The 16,259-nt window shown below is 36.1% G+C and overlaps 1 protein-coding gene and 1 pseudogene across 1 annotated transcript; both read left to right on the top strand.

Moving 5' to 3' along the window:
* The first annotated feature begins 282 nt into the window (after window positions 1-282).
* On the top strand, window positions 283-1,650 carry LOC147544962 (uncharacterized). The gene has a single exon (XM_086636995.1). The coding sequence runs from the start codon at window positions 381-383 to the stop codon at window positions 1,371-1,373; it is 993 nt and encodes a 330-aa protein (XP_086493121.1). The 5' UTR covers window positions 283-380; the 3' UTR covers window positions 1,374-1,650.
* A 9,526-nt stretch (window positions 1,651-11,176) lies between these two features.
* Window positions 11,177-14,170, top strand: LOC147544961 (BAG family molecular chaperone regulator 6-like; annotated as a pseudogene).
* Window positions 14,171-16,259: the final 2,089 nt, after the last annotated feature.

The raw sequence follows: 16,259 nt of genomic DNA, 5'->3' as shown, positions 1-16,259 counted from the left end.
TCCTCCATTAATCTGTTATCAATATCAGAGTTTCCTAAAACCCTAGAAATACCCACTGATAAGCTGTAAGGAGATGTGGGTAGGATAGTTAATTAGTGAAGTAGTGGGTTAGTAAGTGCTTGATCGAATTAAGAGAGTATTTGAGATGTGGGTAGTTGATTAGTGAAGTAATGGGTTAGTTCTTTTTAAATTGTGGGGCCTAAGAATTAGGAAGTAGTTATTTTCTTTTCTTTCTATTTAATCTCTGTAATCAACAATGGATATGAAGTTGAATTTAATCAAAAGAATTGTGGTTAATTCTAGCCCTAAGTAGAATTTTATTTCCAACTTATTTCATTGCTTTGATTGGGACCTATCAGTGGTATCAGAGCATTATTAAGATGGCTACTAACAAGGAAAGGATTGAAAATTTGGAGGCTTCATTTGGAGGACTGCAAGACAAATTCCATCAAGTCGAGATTAGTATTACCGACAAACTTAAACAAATGGAAGCGATGATCGGTAAGCTATCTGAAACATTGATCTCTAATAAAGATATATCCAGCAGTAACAACAACAACCAAAGTGGTCGTTCTCACTCCATTAGAGATGACACCCGCGACAGCTTTGAAGGCAGGCAACCGATTTTTTCGTCAAAAACGGCTAAGTTGGAGTTTCCTCGATTTTCTGGAGAAGACCCAACAGAATGGTTCGCAAAAGTGGAACAGTTCTTTGAATATCAAGATACAAATAAAACACAAAAGGTGGCGTTGGCGTCCTTTCACCTTGAAGGAGAAGCAAATCAATTGTGGCAATGGTTACGAAGGGCTTTTGGAGAAGAAGGCCGTGAAGTAACATGGGAAATATTTCAAGAGGAGTTATGGGCAAGGTTTGGTCCTACGGAATGTGAAGACTTCGATGAAGCCCTTTCGAGGGTTAAACAACATGGCACATTGCGTGACTACCAAAGGGAGTTTGAAAGATTGGGTAATAGGGTTCAAGGGTGGACACAAAAGGCTTTGGTAGGGACATTTATGGGAGGCCTTAACCCAGATACTGCTGATGGCATTAGAATGTTCAAGCCAAAATGTTTAAAAGAAGCCATTAGCCGCGCACGAATGAGGGATGAACAGCTTACACGGCATATGAAAATCATGCAACCTTCCGATCAACATGTTACTGAATGTATTCCCGTTACAAAACCTAAAGCAACTCCACCGATGAAGCGACTCACATGGGACGAAATGCAGAGTAGAAGGATGCAAGGACTTTGTTTTAATTGTGATGAAAAATTTAGACCCGGTCATAACTGTCGTGGGCCACATATTCTACTGTTAGAAGGCACCCTTGACGTTCCGGATAAAGAAAACGTAAGGACTGGTTCATCAACATAAACCTTGAGGACAAGGTTCAAGTTCATGGGGGAGGTATTGATAAGCTGTAAGGAGATGTGGGTAGGATAGTTAATTAGTGAAGTAGTGGGTTAGTAAGTGCTTGATCGAATTAAGAGAGTATTTGAGATGTGGGTAGTTGATTAGTGAAGTAATGGGTTAGTTCTTTTTAAATTGTGGGGCCTAAGAATTAGGAAGTAGTTATTTTCTCTTCTTTCTATTTAAACTCTGTAATCAACAATGGATATGAAGTTGAATTTAATCAAAAGATTGTGGTTAATTCTAGCCCTAAGTAGAATTTTATTTCCAACTTATTTCATTGCTTTGATTAGGACCTATCACCCACTATCACATTTGACCTTTTTAGCCTCTTCTCCAACTCTCCTGTGTTCTTATCAGATAATTCAGGAGTTCTAATGGAAAACCTAGGAGATCGCCTAAGACTTTCAAATCCCTTAATCATAAGAAAGAAGATGTTAAGAGATGAAGTGGTTGATGAATGAAGAATAAGATATTTCTTCTTGTTTCATGATGTGTTTTGAAGTGGTTAGTTATATATGTTAGCCAATTTGATTTGAGAGAGAGTTGTCACTAACTGGGATCCAAATTGAACACATGATGATGAGAAATAAAAAAACAGTTGAAGCCAATGAAGAAAGAAGGTCCAATGGAACAAGTTTTGTATGATTCAATGAAATTCAACCTCTCTGGAAAGGATTGCTCCGGCTGATCTAAAACCTCCACAAAGATTTTCTTTACTCTCTTCTCCGACGGGGACATCTAATTTCTCTACATCTAATGGTCTCCGTCAAGAAGGATTTGGTTCGGTTTTTAGTGATGGGTTGTATAGAGAGAGATTAGTTAGAGAGAGAACAAGAAAGAGAAGAGAGAAAAAAAAAGTTTTAACACCAGATATAGGTCTGTTCAAAAAAAAAAGATGAGAGAACACGAGAGAGAAGAGAGAAAGACCAGATCTAGATGAGGTGGCAGAGAGGAGAGAGAGAGATGATGACTAGTTAACGGTGTTATAACGGAATCTGAAAAAAGGGGTCAACTGAGTATTTTTATAAAGTAGGGAGCCAGGCAGGAAACTGATCACAAAGTTGGGGGCTATTAGGAAAATAATCTTAAACAATATTCTGCCTTTGAAGATATCCTATCTTATTAATGTGTGAATGGAAAAGGTGACATTGAATTTTTTTTTTCCACCTAGGAGACTGTTAAATTCACGATTATATAATAATCGGAGATATGATAAACATGAAGTAAAAGACACGATAATTAACGTGGTTCGGTCGAATACTCAAGACCTACATCCACGGATAATACTTCTTTATTAATAATTCACCACATACAATTGTATGTGGGTTTGATCGGTTACATTGGTCAGACATAACTCGATGAGTTTGAATCCTAGAACCCTCTCCTATTTATAGATGACTTAGGGTTTAGGGTTTCCTAGTTTCTGATTACTAAACTAGGAAATAATACAAAATCTATCTAATATTACCATTAGATATTAGATAGTTACAAGAGATATTCTGAATATAAGAAACTAAATCTTCACATATCTTCAATATATCTTCAATATATCTTCAAATATCTTCAATATTCTGAATTCTTCTTGATCGTCGGATCTCGCCTTCTCGATCCGTCACGTACATACACGTATATTATTTCTGCAACTTATCTTGACCGCCGGATCTCCTATTTTCGATCCTCCTTATGTAACGTATCCTATTACCCCCCCGCAAGTTGGAGCACGTAAATTTTGAAGTGTCCGACTTGGAGAGAGAAAAAGGAAATACTTCTTGATTCGTCGTATTTGTCTTCTTGCAACTCTTGGATTGTGGATGCGTTGGAAGATGATTGAACGATGATTAAGTCACAACCAAAAGGTTGGTAGTTGCGGTCAAAAAATTGAGCGAAAATCAATGATAACGAAACTACATGTATTTTTCTCATGTATGTAAAGTTGGTCATTGTATGAAGGAAATGTCAACAACTGAAAGGTTGTGATGATCAATTCTTGTCGTATAAAAACGTCAAGTATGAACTTTAGTAGTGATAACAAAATAATGTTGTTTTGTTTAAAATCGACAAGAAATCATTGTCGTAATTGCCAAAAAATATTGGAGAAGAAACAACCAAAAAGATTGTCGACATTAAATTCATTGCCAAAAATATGCAAGATCGATATAATTCCGAAAAAATAGAGATATTCTATTCATTGAAGAGATATTCTATTCGGTGGAGAAATATTCCAAAATGTTATTTGGTAGAAAAGACCAAAATAGAATTGGAAATAATCATAAGAAATATATGATTATGAAAAGTTCGCGGTTGAATTCCGGAATTAAAATCTAAAATATGAATTCTTTCTCCGTTGAAAGAAAAGTCCAAACTTTTGGTAGAGAAATAAAATCGTCATAAAAAAATGACTTTGGAAATGTCACGGATATATCCGGAAAGAAAAGTCAAAATAGATGAAATTAATCTATTTTAGTGTCACATATCGAACTAAAAAAGGTGACAAAAGAATTGCGTCACAGATGAATAAAAGTGACAGTGGAAAATTGTGTCACAACTATGAATAGTTGGATATAAGTGACAGTAAAGAAATGTCTGTCACAAAAAAATCCGACAGTTGAAACTGTGGCAAAAGAGTTTGTCACAAAAATAGTGAGTAAGATAAGCTGTCCCAAATATAAATTTGGGGAAATTTTGAAACTTCTAAATTAGGGTTATCCAAAATTGAGAAATTTCCCAAAATTTGGGTTTCCCAAATCGGAAGGTAATTGAAAAATACACAAGATAGATCATCTGTGATGTGGATGAGACTCCAAATCGATGATTGGTATAGACCATAGCTATCCAATTCGGTCAAAAATCGACCGTCGATTGTTTAGTCTTTAGAGAGAGAAAGGGTCGTTCGTCGGTCTAAAACCGAGAAGTGGAAGGTCAATTTCTCACCAAACCGAGAAGAAATCGGTGGTGGTGTTTTCAAATCGAGTGAATTTATCGACTGGAAATGGAAAGGTCGCCGAAAAATCAACAAATCAAACCCTAGGGTTTGTATCGCAGGGAAAGAGGAAGAAGACGCTCGGCTAAAAGGAATTCGCAAGTGACGTCATCATGAACTCAGCATGACGTCAGCGTGCGTAAAAACACGGGTCAATGGTCGCTGACTCGGTCAACAAAGTCGAGAGATACAGAAACTTTCGTGATCTCCGATTGTTGGTAAGCTAGGGTTCCGGTCAGATGGTAATCCGGTCACCGTCGAGCAGCGTTGGAGAAGATATTCCGGTCACCAAAGTCCTAAAAGAGATCTAGGAGCTCTAGGTTTCGTCTAGAAGTATCGGCGAAGAGGGGAAACAGCCGTTGAAGGCTTAATCGTTGCAGCCGACAGGAAAATTCTAGAGAGAGAGAGTGATTTGAACCGAAGGAGATCACTGGATTTTTCACAAAACTGAAAGGTAAAACGGTTTGTGAAGGTTTAGGATGGTCCAAGACGTTGGAAGTGTTCGTCTGGTGTAGAAAAGATGCCGGAAACCTAATCGGTTTAAAGCCCTATATGCAGTCGTCGGAGAAGAAGACTCAAGTTCGCGGTAAAAGGAAGTTGCGAAAGATGACGTCAGCATGACGTCATGATGACGTCAGCGTGCGTAAAAAAACACGGGTCAGAGACAGTGGACTGGTCAACATGTTTTAAGGGGTTGTTTGGTCGCGGGTTTAAAAAAAACCGGGTTTTTAATTTGTTCTAGAACAGGGTAAATACGGGATCGGTTCTCTGAAAACAAACCAGATCTGAGATTTTGGTTCTGAAAATTCTATTTTTAATTTCAGACCTATTTTAGGTCTAAAAAAATTCGAAAAAATGTGAAAAAATTGGAAATTTTGAAATAAATACAGAACATACCTTTTTTTTTTTCACATAACCAACCATGAAGACTGCACTTTCCTTTTCTTTGTAACACCGATGAGAAATAATCACAAGATTAACTTGGGAAAAGAAATCGACGAAATAACTTATCGATTATTGAATTACAATGAGATATAAAAAAGTCATTGGAATATGATATTCACAAGAAAAACTTGGGAAAAAAAATCGTCAAAGTAATTGATCGATTAATTATGTCACAACGAATAAAAGTGTTGGAAATTTTGCGGAAGCATAAAACACGAACAAATAGCCTGCTCATGATACCATGCTGGGAGACTCAATGATTTATGTACAATGCTACACAAACTTCACAAGTACCATGCCATCCGAAAACTTAAACTTTGTTAATATCTTAACCAGAATCATCTTACTCCTAACAAAAACTATTTTGCTCGATCCCTTCCCTAGTTTTGCGAAATTGATCCCAATTGATCTATCCCGCCATGTTCGACCAACTTGGTAAGCATAATCCTCCAAAGAATAGGAGAAATCATGAACAAATGAACCTGACTCAGGTATAAAACTCTTAAGCAAACTGAGATAATAAAGTTTCTCTCTCTAGAATGATGGTATCTAATGAGAGAATATAATAAACCAACCTTCAAATTTGTAAAAAAGCAAATAGAAATTCGTAAAAGCAAATAGAAATTTGTAAAATCAAATGAGAACTGAATGCATAAGATGATCAAAGTCCATTCATTTGGTAAAATATTATAAAGTGAAACAGAAAATTGGTAGGAAACAAAAATCTTTTGTAAAACAGATTTTGATTAGTAACCTAATTGATGCTCCTCCAAGAATCGGAGATCAATCATCAATTCTTCCTGTTAAATTTGGCTTAGAACAGTGTTCTATCATAACCCTAACCTGTTGAAGAAGAAGAAAAGATGGGAGAGAGAAACACTTGTCCGTGTCCGTATATGGCTTCCCGAAAAAGCATTAAGCAGAAGCCAGGAAATTCCGGCTTCTGTTTTTTAAGAGAAACGGGCTTTTTTGGCTTAAAAAAATATGCGATTTTTCTAAAAGCACTTTAAATAAGCTAGAAGCTGGGCTTTTAGCTTGTTTTAAGCTGACCCAAACGAGGCCCTCCTCTCTGTGATGACTGATTTTATAAACGGCCCGTAACCCTAAGTAGGGGTGGGAATCGGTCAGGACCGGTCGGTACCGGACTCTAACTTCATCGAACCGGTCGACTCGAACATAAACTGTTAGTGACCACCTATTTATTCGGGCGGACTCGGACGGTCACTCTCAAGAATTCTTTGTCCATTGACCGTCCAAGACCGTTTATTTTACCGGTCCAGTCGGACACCGGACGGTCTCGGTCCGGACTTTCCAATAAATTTACTTAATTCAGAACTTTATTTTTATTACCACAAACAAAATTACTTGCAAATGAAGATGTTTAGCCAAGAAATCAAAAGTAAATATAAAAAAGAAAAACACACAGTTGATCATCATTTGACAAGATATAATTAAGCCATGCACTATTGTTTGGTCTTCTAGAGGACTATATGACTATAGCCAACGATCATCATATTCATATGTCTATAAAATTCAACGGTCAACTTTTAAAAATGAGGACAGTTTAGTCGGTCAACCTATTCGGTCACTCGTATCGGTCGGTTAGCGGTCGGTCCTTCAACATAGAATTTTGACCGTGACCGTCCGCCAATTCTTTCGGGCCGGTCGGACACTGACCGTTATGACCATCGGGTGCCCATGGACACTTTTTATCTCGGTCGAACAGATCGGATAACGGTCTTTCGGATCTTTTTCCCACCCCTACCTAAGGCCCAAAATTTGGGAATAATAGGAATGAATGCCCAATTTGAAAAAAAACCTATTTTATAAAAGTACGACTTTACCCTAAAATAAACGTGAAAATATTAATGAAAATTTGTACATTTCTGTACAAAATCCATTTTGTAAAAGTACAACTTTATCCCAAAATTAACGTGAAAAACATTTATGAAAATTTCTGAACAAATCTTAGTTTGTTCTCAACGATTTTGTACATTTTTGAACAAATTTGTTTTTGCTCAAAATTTGTTTGCAAAAATGTTTTGCATTTTGCCTTTGACAAACACAGACTGACACTAACATTTTAGCTAAAGAATTTTTCGATTTATCTTGTGAAGAAATAAATGGTTTTCGCATTTTTTGTTTTGCTTCCGCCATAAACATTTAGACTAATGCATTTTATTTTATTTTACACACTCATTAACGGACAAATAATATTTTTGTTAATGCACTATATATCTTATTAACAACATAATTATATGTGTTATCTACATTTTGTAACAAGTCAAGACACGTCAACATTTTATAATAAGTTAGATAGTTATTACATATTTTGTCAACAGTTTGTAACAACAAATCTATATATGTCGTCAACAGTTTATAACAACATATTTATATATGTTGTCAACATAGAAGGGTGAAAAGGAGATTATGAGAAAAATAAAACTGTCATGTTAACAAAATAATTATATATGTTGTCAACATTTCAAAAAATTTTACAAAATGAGTTTTTTATAATATTATTTTTGGGTGAGCTTAATTTCCTATTTGGGTCTATTTTTTGCGAGGTTTTCACTAAAAATCTAACTGGTTGTTCTAAGCAAAGCAAAAAAAAATTTGTAAAAGGCCAGCGCTTTGGGGAAAGCTAAATAGTTTCCGGGGTGTGAAGACTTGGTCAAAAATTGGTCAATTTTGTTTGACAATTTTATATAGGGGGAAAGCAAAATACTTCTCCACCTCAGCTCTCTCTCTCTACCTCACCTCACCTCTATCTTCTCCGATTAGGTCGCCGGCCGGAAAAATTTTCGTCCGGCGACCATAAAAAAAAAAATTCACTCTCTCTCTCTAAAAACTCTGGCGAAGGAGTTTCCCTTCGCCGGAGTTTCTAGAGAGAGAGTGAAAAAAAAAAAAAATTTCATGGTCGCCGGTCAGAAAATTTTCCGGCCGGCGACCTAATCGGAGAAGACAAAGAAGTGAGGTGGAGAGAGAGTGAGGTGAGGTGGAGTGTTTTTTTTTTATTTCCCCTTAAAATTTATTTCCCCGAAAAATTTCTAAAATACTACATATTCCTTTTAAAATTTCACACCCCGGAAACTATTTAGCTTTCCCCAAAGCGTTGGCCTTGTAAAATTCTTGGTTTTGTGGATTGATTTGTTCTGACAACGAAGTCATTTGGATTGAGGAATTGTTTGGAAAGTTTCTCAACTAAAAAAAAAACAGAACTTCTTATAAAAGATTATCATATGTCTTACTTGATCAACAATCAAAAGAAGTTACTAAATTACTTTTGTAAGAAGACTCAACAAATGTCTACAACTTTTTGACTGGAAGAATGTGCTCAATCCACTGGACAACTATCCATGTACTAAAAGAAATCAAGAAACTAGTCTCCTCTTTTGTCTACATTTCCTTTTTGTTGTCAACAGAAAGTTCAATAGCAAAGCTAACACAGTAACACTCTTGCTATTAACTCTAGGAAAACTGGTATTAACTCTTCCTCTTGTGTCCCTAATTGCACTTTGCAGGGTCCATGGCCATATAGACCAAAATAATGTTCAAAAAAGGTTTATGATCCAATCTTCCCAAAATATGGATATTTAGTCCTTCTACATTATGTACATAAAAACCCTCACTTTCTAAACACAGAACCGTCAATATCCCACGCTCAAATTTCGCGCGTTTTGGAAAGATAGAGTTGAGCGTGATTTGGGAGATTTATTAGAAAAAATGGATTGAAACAAATCATAATTTCTCTCTCCTCTAAATAGATTTGGAAATCAAATTATCTCTTTCCTATAATCCGAATCAACCAGAAATCAAAATCCTAACCAAAACAAAACGCCATCACCACGGATATTTCCAAATCAATTTTCTCTCTCTTCTTTACTGATTTGGAAACCAAATCAATTTTCTCTATTTTACTATGTAAATTTTTTTTTCGATTCAAATCAATTTTCTCTCACTTAACTTTCAGATTTGGAAAGAGTATATTTTCTGGGATCAATTTAGCGTGATTTGGGGGTTAATATACAAAACATATATATCACTTTCTCTCACTTAACTTTCAGATTTGAAAATAGTATATTTTTCTGGGAACATTAAAGCATCATTTGTTTTCGTTTTTACTCGTACATAAATACACATCGAATACAAATTATGAAACAAAAACGTAAATTATGTGTTATTTATGACGAGGAAACCATCATTTGTCATGTATACAACGTAATTTATCAAATGTATGTGGGTCTTGTTCAATAAATTACAAATAATTTCTTTTACATTACACATCGTTTACATTATGTTACTAAAAAAATGTATAAAATCTTCTCTGGTTCAAAAATGATGCTCATCCATGTACTCTCCATTTGTAGTCTTGAGCAGGATAAACAACAGTTACACTATATTGTCGAAGAGCATATCCAAATGCTTTTGCACCACCAGGAAACAATTGAACAACTTCAGTAAATATTTTATCCGAGCCATCAGGTTTTAGTTTCGTTAACTTACTTTGATTTGATGACTCTGTTTGAAATTCCATCTGTTATATCAAATCTACACACATAACTATACATACATTAAAAAAAATCATATATTGTATTATAAACTACATGTACAATTCCGTAAATTATGTATAATGTTTGTCAAATTTTGACAATATTTGAAGTTTTTGAGTAGTTTGGTAAGCTTAACAAGGCTACTGTTTTGTGTGAAAAGTACGCGTAACGGTAAATAAATAATACCTAATTTATGTACACTTATACGATGTTTTAGAATTTATTATAAATTATATATAATGTATAACAAATTACGCGCATTTTACATAGTCTTATAAAAACATGGTTCGGAAGATGTTTGCGTAATGTACTAGAAAGTATGAAAATTTACTGTAAATTATCTATATGTATATTCTGTTATGATAAAGGTACGAAATAACACCTGGTTCATAAAATTGTACGAAACCAAAGATCTGAGGTGAAGAAATATCTAGAAAATCAAGAAGCTAAAACCTAAATCTAATGAAAAATGATATAATAATCGGATGAAAACAAAATATAATCGATTTGAAGGAATCAGTAAAGAAGGATTAAACATCAAGATCATAAACAGTTATGAATATCTTAGAGAGATAAAATAAACAGCAAATTGAGTATGTTCATGAAAATAGTTTTCAAAGTTAAACAGATTCAAACAAGATTTGTGTCAAAATCTGATGTTTTTAGAGAGAGAGAATATGATTCTTTAACCTGAGAAGCAATATTAGATCTTATCAATGGTTTGAACAAAGAGTTTCACAGTTTAAAACCTGATAAACAATGGAGGTTTTTAGACTGTTGTTGTAATGAAGATGAAACAATGAAGGTTTGTATTGTTGTTGGTGAGTTTAATGGAGGTCTATTGGAGCTTTCGTTTTTAGAGAGAGAGAAAGTTTCCAGATTTCAGTTACGAAAGATATTGAAGATAGTGGTTACTTTGAATTTAACGTGATTGGAGAGAGAATGTGGAGATAAAAATGGAAAAAAGATATTTTGGATGTTAGAATGTAAATCAGATTTTATATATAAAGAAGGTTAGTATAGGTATTATAAAGTAATACGTAATCTAGGGATTGTGTTTTCTCTCTAGATGAGATCAAATGGACTAGATATCCATTTATATTATTTTTCTAGTTTTGAAACCCTTTATAGGATTAGAGAGGACTATATTTGTTATTAGGACCCGTAATCAATAGATAACATCTATGTAACTGATCTCAATTATAATCAATAGATGTTGTGTTCGTAAAAAAAGAAGAAATCAGCAATAAAAAGGGGTGAAAATTATAATTCCCATCAACAGATACATGGAGTATCCCCAATCATTTCATGGAGCTCACATTCCTTGTCCTTATCAAATTCATTACCCAAGTTGGTTTCCACCTCAAACTAGTGAATCTCCTCGGATACCAGAACCTTGGTTGAATGGTGGTAGTTATGGGATCCCAAATGTTGGAGAATGCCATGGTTGCTGCAACCATGGTTTTCCTTCTGGGTACTTTAACTATAGGCCACCGTACTCTCAACTCCCACCACCACCACATTTGTAATACCACCCTTCTCCGTATTCGTCATACCTTGATCTTCATCCTCTGCAATATCATCCTCCACATTACTCGACGGAGAAGCCAAAGTATGAAACCGAGAAGCCCACACAGAGAAGCCATTGTTGTGGGTGTCGGAATCATACATGCAGTGGCAAGGAAGATAAGGGTGTGAAGATTGAAGAACCAGAAGTTGAGAAGAATGAAAATGATTCATCAGGTTTCGCTGAGGAGAAAAACCTATATCCGTTGTTATGGGTTCCACCTGAATATGTGAAGAACAGATCAGCTAGAAAGCTCTCTGAATCAGACCCAACAGTTTTGAGTGGGTGGTTTCCATTTGATATGAAGAAGAACAAAGAGGGAAGTAAAAGCTTGGATTCTGCCGAAGGGTTCGGAATGGATGGTATCCATTTGATTTGGACAATCTAAAATCTTCGGGGCGCGATGTGCATCCAGAAAGAAGACAAGATCAGAAAAAGGAGGTAGTTAGAGACACTCCATGTCCTATTATCTGGATGCCTAACTACCGAAAATGAAGTACAATATTATCCCAGTGAATTTCCCTTATAATTGTAATCAAGAGGCTGAGGCAAAACCTGTAGAAGACACTCAAAGAAGGGTGGAGCCCAAGGTAAAGAGAATGAGGTAGAAGAAAAGAGAATTCCTGTTACAGAACTTCGAGAAATTGGAAAGAAGTACCAATTGGATGATCACAAAAACTCGAAAAACATTTCTGTGAAGAAGTCAGAAGATGATGGAGATAAGAAAAGTTCCCAAAATGAGAACGCAGAAAAGGTCCTTCTTCTCTAGTTAAACCAAAATTACCTCCTGTTTGCTTGAGGGTTGAGCCGTTGTCTCAGAGGAAAACTAGGTCTCTCAGTCCTCCTACACTTCAGGACAAAGTGGTCAGGGAAAGAGACAATGTTTCGAAGTTTGACAAGCAGCGGGATGCAACTGGGAAGGAGCATGTATGTAATGTGGTTCCAAAGTCGGATACGACAGAAGATGTCGAGAACCAAGAAAAGAAGATTTCCATGTTGGAGCTCGAGCAAAATGTGGAAACCAAATCTCGAAGGACTATTGACGTTGAAGATGGAGGCGAAAGGCTTGGTTCTCCGAATGAAAAACTCGTGGGGATTTTAACGCTAAGAATGTAGAAGACAAGACTGGCTTGGAAAAGGAAACAAAAAAAGCGGTAGACAAGGAAAAACAGAAGACGAAATACGCACCTAATGAAGCAGCAGTAAAGATTCAATCGACCTATCGTGGATATGATGTGAGGAGGTGGGAACATTTGAAGAAACTAAGGCAAATAGCCGAAGTAAGGGAGCAAGTGACCGAGGTAAGAAACCAAGTCTCGGCTCTGGAGTCCTCTCATATGCAGAGAAATGAGAAGCAAACGGTGTTCATCAGTGAGACGATAATGAGTCTTTTGCTGCAACTAGACACTATTCAGGGTCTGCACCCGAGCTTGAGAGAAGTCAGAAAATCAATCGCAAGGGAGCTTGTCTGCTTTCAGGAGCAACTGGATGCATTGACTACCCAACATGTCGAAGAACTGATATTAAAGAAGATCGATGAGGAGGGTCATTTGGCATCTATCACTGGGGATAACAATGAGGCTACCAACAAAAACAAGAGTGTGCAACCAGGATTAGGATTGGAGTCCACAGACTCAGGAAAGAATTTGTTATGTGGGCCAGAAGAAGAGAGCACACTCAATATTATTAGTCCGAATGTTGGGGAAGTTGTGCACCTATCTGTTTCAGAAGCAGACTACTTAACTCAACCTATCCTTGCACCCTGAGGTGAAAGAGGGAGATGGAAAGGAAATTTTGGAGAGATTGGCTGAAAATGCAACCTCCAAGTTGACATGGAAGAGCAGTTTTTTATTTTTTTGAATAATGCAACCTGCAGGCAATTCAGTTGAAGTCACAAATAAAGAATCAAACTCTTCGGGTGTAGGAGAGATCGACTTCGTGAAGCCTGAAGAACCCCATCTGGATGAACAAAAGCCAAAGCCGTAGAAGCCCATGGTGTGATTGGCAGAAAAGGAACCCCAAGACTTTGCGAAGCTTGAGGAAACCCATCTTGATGAAGAAAATCCAAAACGAGAAGAGCCCATGGTGCCATTGGTAGAAGAAGAGCCCCAAGACAAATTGCATCAAGAAAAGAGCAACATAGAGTAAGGTAAGTGAAGTTCAAGCTAAAAATAAGGCAGAGGGTGAAGATATGAAAGCCGAGTAGGCAAGAGATGCCAAAAATATGGAAGCAGAGGCAGGAACAAATATCGAAGATATGACGCTAGTTGATATCAACAAGGCCATGGGGAATTCTTCCGAAGCTGTCAAAATAGAGAAGATTGGTGTTGCTGGACAAGAACAAGAGGGAGTCGAGGCATCTTTAGGACCCGACGATGTTAACGAACCTTCTTTAAGTGGGTCAGAAGAGGAAAAGAAACTGGTGAAAGAGAACGAGAGACTGAGGGAAATGCTAGAGAAGTTAACGGAAACTGGTAACGAGCAGTTAACAGTGATATCAGGTTTAAATAGAAGAGAAGAAGTTAATGAAGAAGCAAAAGTTGAGAATGAAAATCAAAAGAACTAATTGGTCTCAAAAGCAGTCAAAAGGGTGCCTGAAAGTATCATTATCTTGGTGCCGAGCCTTGTGCTAGTCTAAATGTCCTTATGATCTGTATGTAATGTGTTTTGATATAATGGTTGTGAAGAAGTAGTTTTGTGTTCTGATGTCCAATGCCATTGTTAAGACTAGTATAATATAATGGTTGTGTTTGAAAAAAGAAGACAATAAATTAACATGGATAACAAACATAATAGTAGTATGATCAATCAAAGAGGGATAAGAACAAATCATTCTCAAACTCATAACACTGCCCAAAAACATGGATAAGAAACATAATAGTAGTATGATCAATCAAAGAGGGATAAGAACAAATCATTCATGCCAAAAATTGTTTAATCCCTACTTAACTCTAAACCCTCTCTATCCCTAAACCCTTCCTTCAAAATGAAGTAGAAAGAAATCACTCTTAGTAGATATACTAAACAGACAAAAGCAGAACTACTAAAACAGAATCAAGAACATGTTTAACTTTCTATTCCAGATACTACTAATGAAACAAGAGAGGCTAAATGTAGGAAGAGGTAACATTCCTTAGATTGTAATCAACAATTATTCTTAAAATCCTACCCACTGGCTGTGGCTGTGGGGGTTGAGTCACTGTTACTCTAAATGAGTAAGAATCAATTACCTCTCCAATTCCTCCTCCCAGCATGAGAGTGAACTCACATAAGAACCCAACTGGAAGAGTAATAAAATCAGACCTCCAATGAATTGGAGAGTTTCTTGTCATCTCAACAAGAGGAAGGAGTAAGCAGTTGCCTAGGGTATATGACACACTCTGTTCTTCACCCTCTAGAATTTTGATTACAACAAGTTGAACCCTCACATAACTTGTTTGGATCTCCCTCCTACGTTGATGTTGATGAAGATTAAGTATAGCTCTGTTGTTGTTGTTATTGGTGATGAGAGACAGAGAGGGAAAACATTTCTTGGAACCCCTGTTGTTAAATTCAAGCTGCTGATGTGCCCCGTAATTTCTTTTCTTTGCTCCCAAGCGGCGAAGATAAAACCAGAACAATCCAAGCATTTTGCTTCTTCTTTGATGGAGAATGATATGTGACTGATTGTTTAGACAAAACCCTCATACTCATACTCCCTCTCTTTTATATATATATATATATATATATAGAGGCTAGGGGGAGGGAGAGAGGGGTGTGGTGTGTGATTCGCATCATCATTTGCTCTGACAATTTTGATCGTGGTTATACAATGCAATGCAATGATGACTTTCTCTCTCTAGTTTCTCTCACTAGAATGAGAAGAATTCTAGTGAGAGAAAACTGAGTAACTGATTAATTAGTAGGTGGTCATGGAGGAATGAAGACAGTAGTGAGCTCCAACCTTATCAATGGAAGAATCTTCTTTAACTGAAGCAAAGAGAAGTAAGATTTACTCAACAGGAGTAAAAATTGGAGTTTTCATCTTCATTTAATCAAGTTCAGACAAGTAAGAATCTACGGTTAGTAATCACGCCGGAGATGCCGAATTCACCGGCCATTTGTTCAGTGGAAATTTGATGAAATTCTTTAGAAGATCTTGAGGTAAAGAGATTCCGAATTCAAATCGAATCAATTTTATAGTTCAATTTAATTTCAGTTTGTCCCCGTACTTTAATTGCTTCTTAAATAACTACCAATTTTGTTTTTCTCTTATTAGGGCGAGGAGGGTTTGAAATTTGAATTTAGGTCAAGATATTTCTTGAACCGCATAAAAAGGTTCTTAACGTTTAATTAGTATGTACTAGTAGTAACTTTAGTCTGTACAATTGCTTCTTCTTTTATGTTCAGGTCTCTTCTTAGCCATAAATCCGCGTCTCTTCTTCTCTCTTTGTTTTTGCCTTCTTCCCTGGTACAGCCGTACAGGTAGTAGTAGTAGTAGTCAGGAATTTATGTAAAGTTTTTTTTAACCTTCCTTTCGTCCAAATAAGCTAAAAATATAAAATACCCAAACCAGTAGTAATTACTCAACACAAAAAAAAAAAAAAAAATAGTAGTAATTCACATCTTCTTGGTTTCTTTCTATTTTTATTGTAGTATATCTATAGTATTATATGGAGTAGCAACACTTATAAGACATTTTGTTTGTACCCAACTCTTTAGTCAAAAGAGTCGAGTACAATATTAGTTAAAAAAAAAAAAAAAAAGTACAATATTGACTATTTTGGAGCCTTTGGATTAATGGTGTAATTGTTGTGGGAATA

Source organism: Eschscholzia californica, unplaced genomic scaffold, assembly GCF_041429995.1.
Source record: "Eschscholzia californica isolate CP2 unplaced genomic scaffold, dmEscCali1.0.p SCAF_4, whole genome shotgun sequence".
NCBI lineage: Eukaryota > Viridiplantae > Streptophyta > Magnoliopsida > Ranunculales > Papaveraceae > Eschscholzia > Eschscholzia californica.
This window is presented reverse-complemented; position numbering and strand designations above follow the sequence as displayed.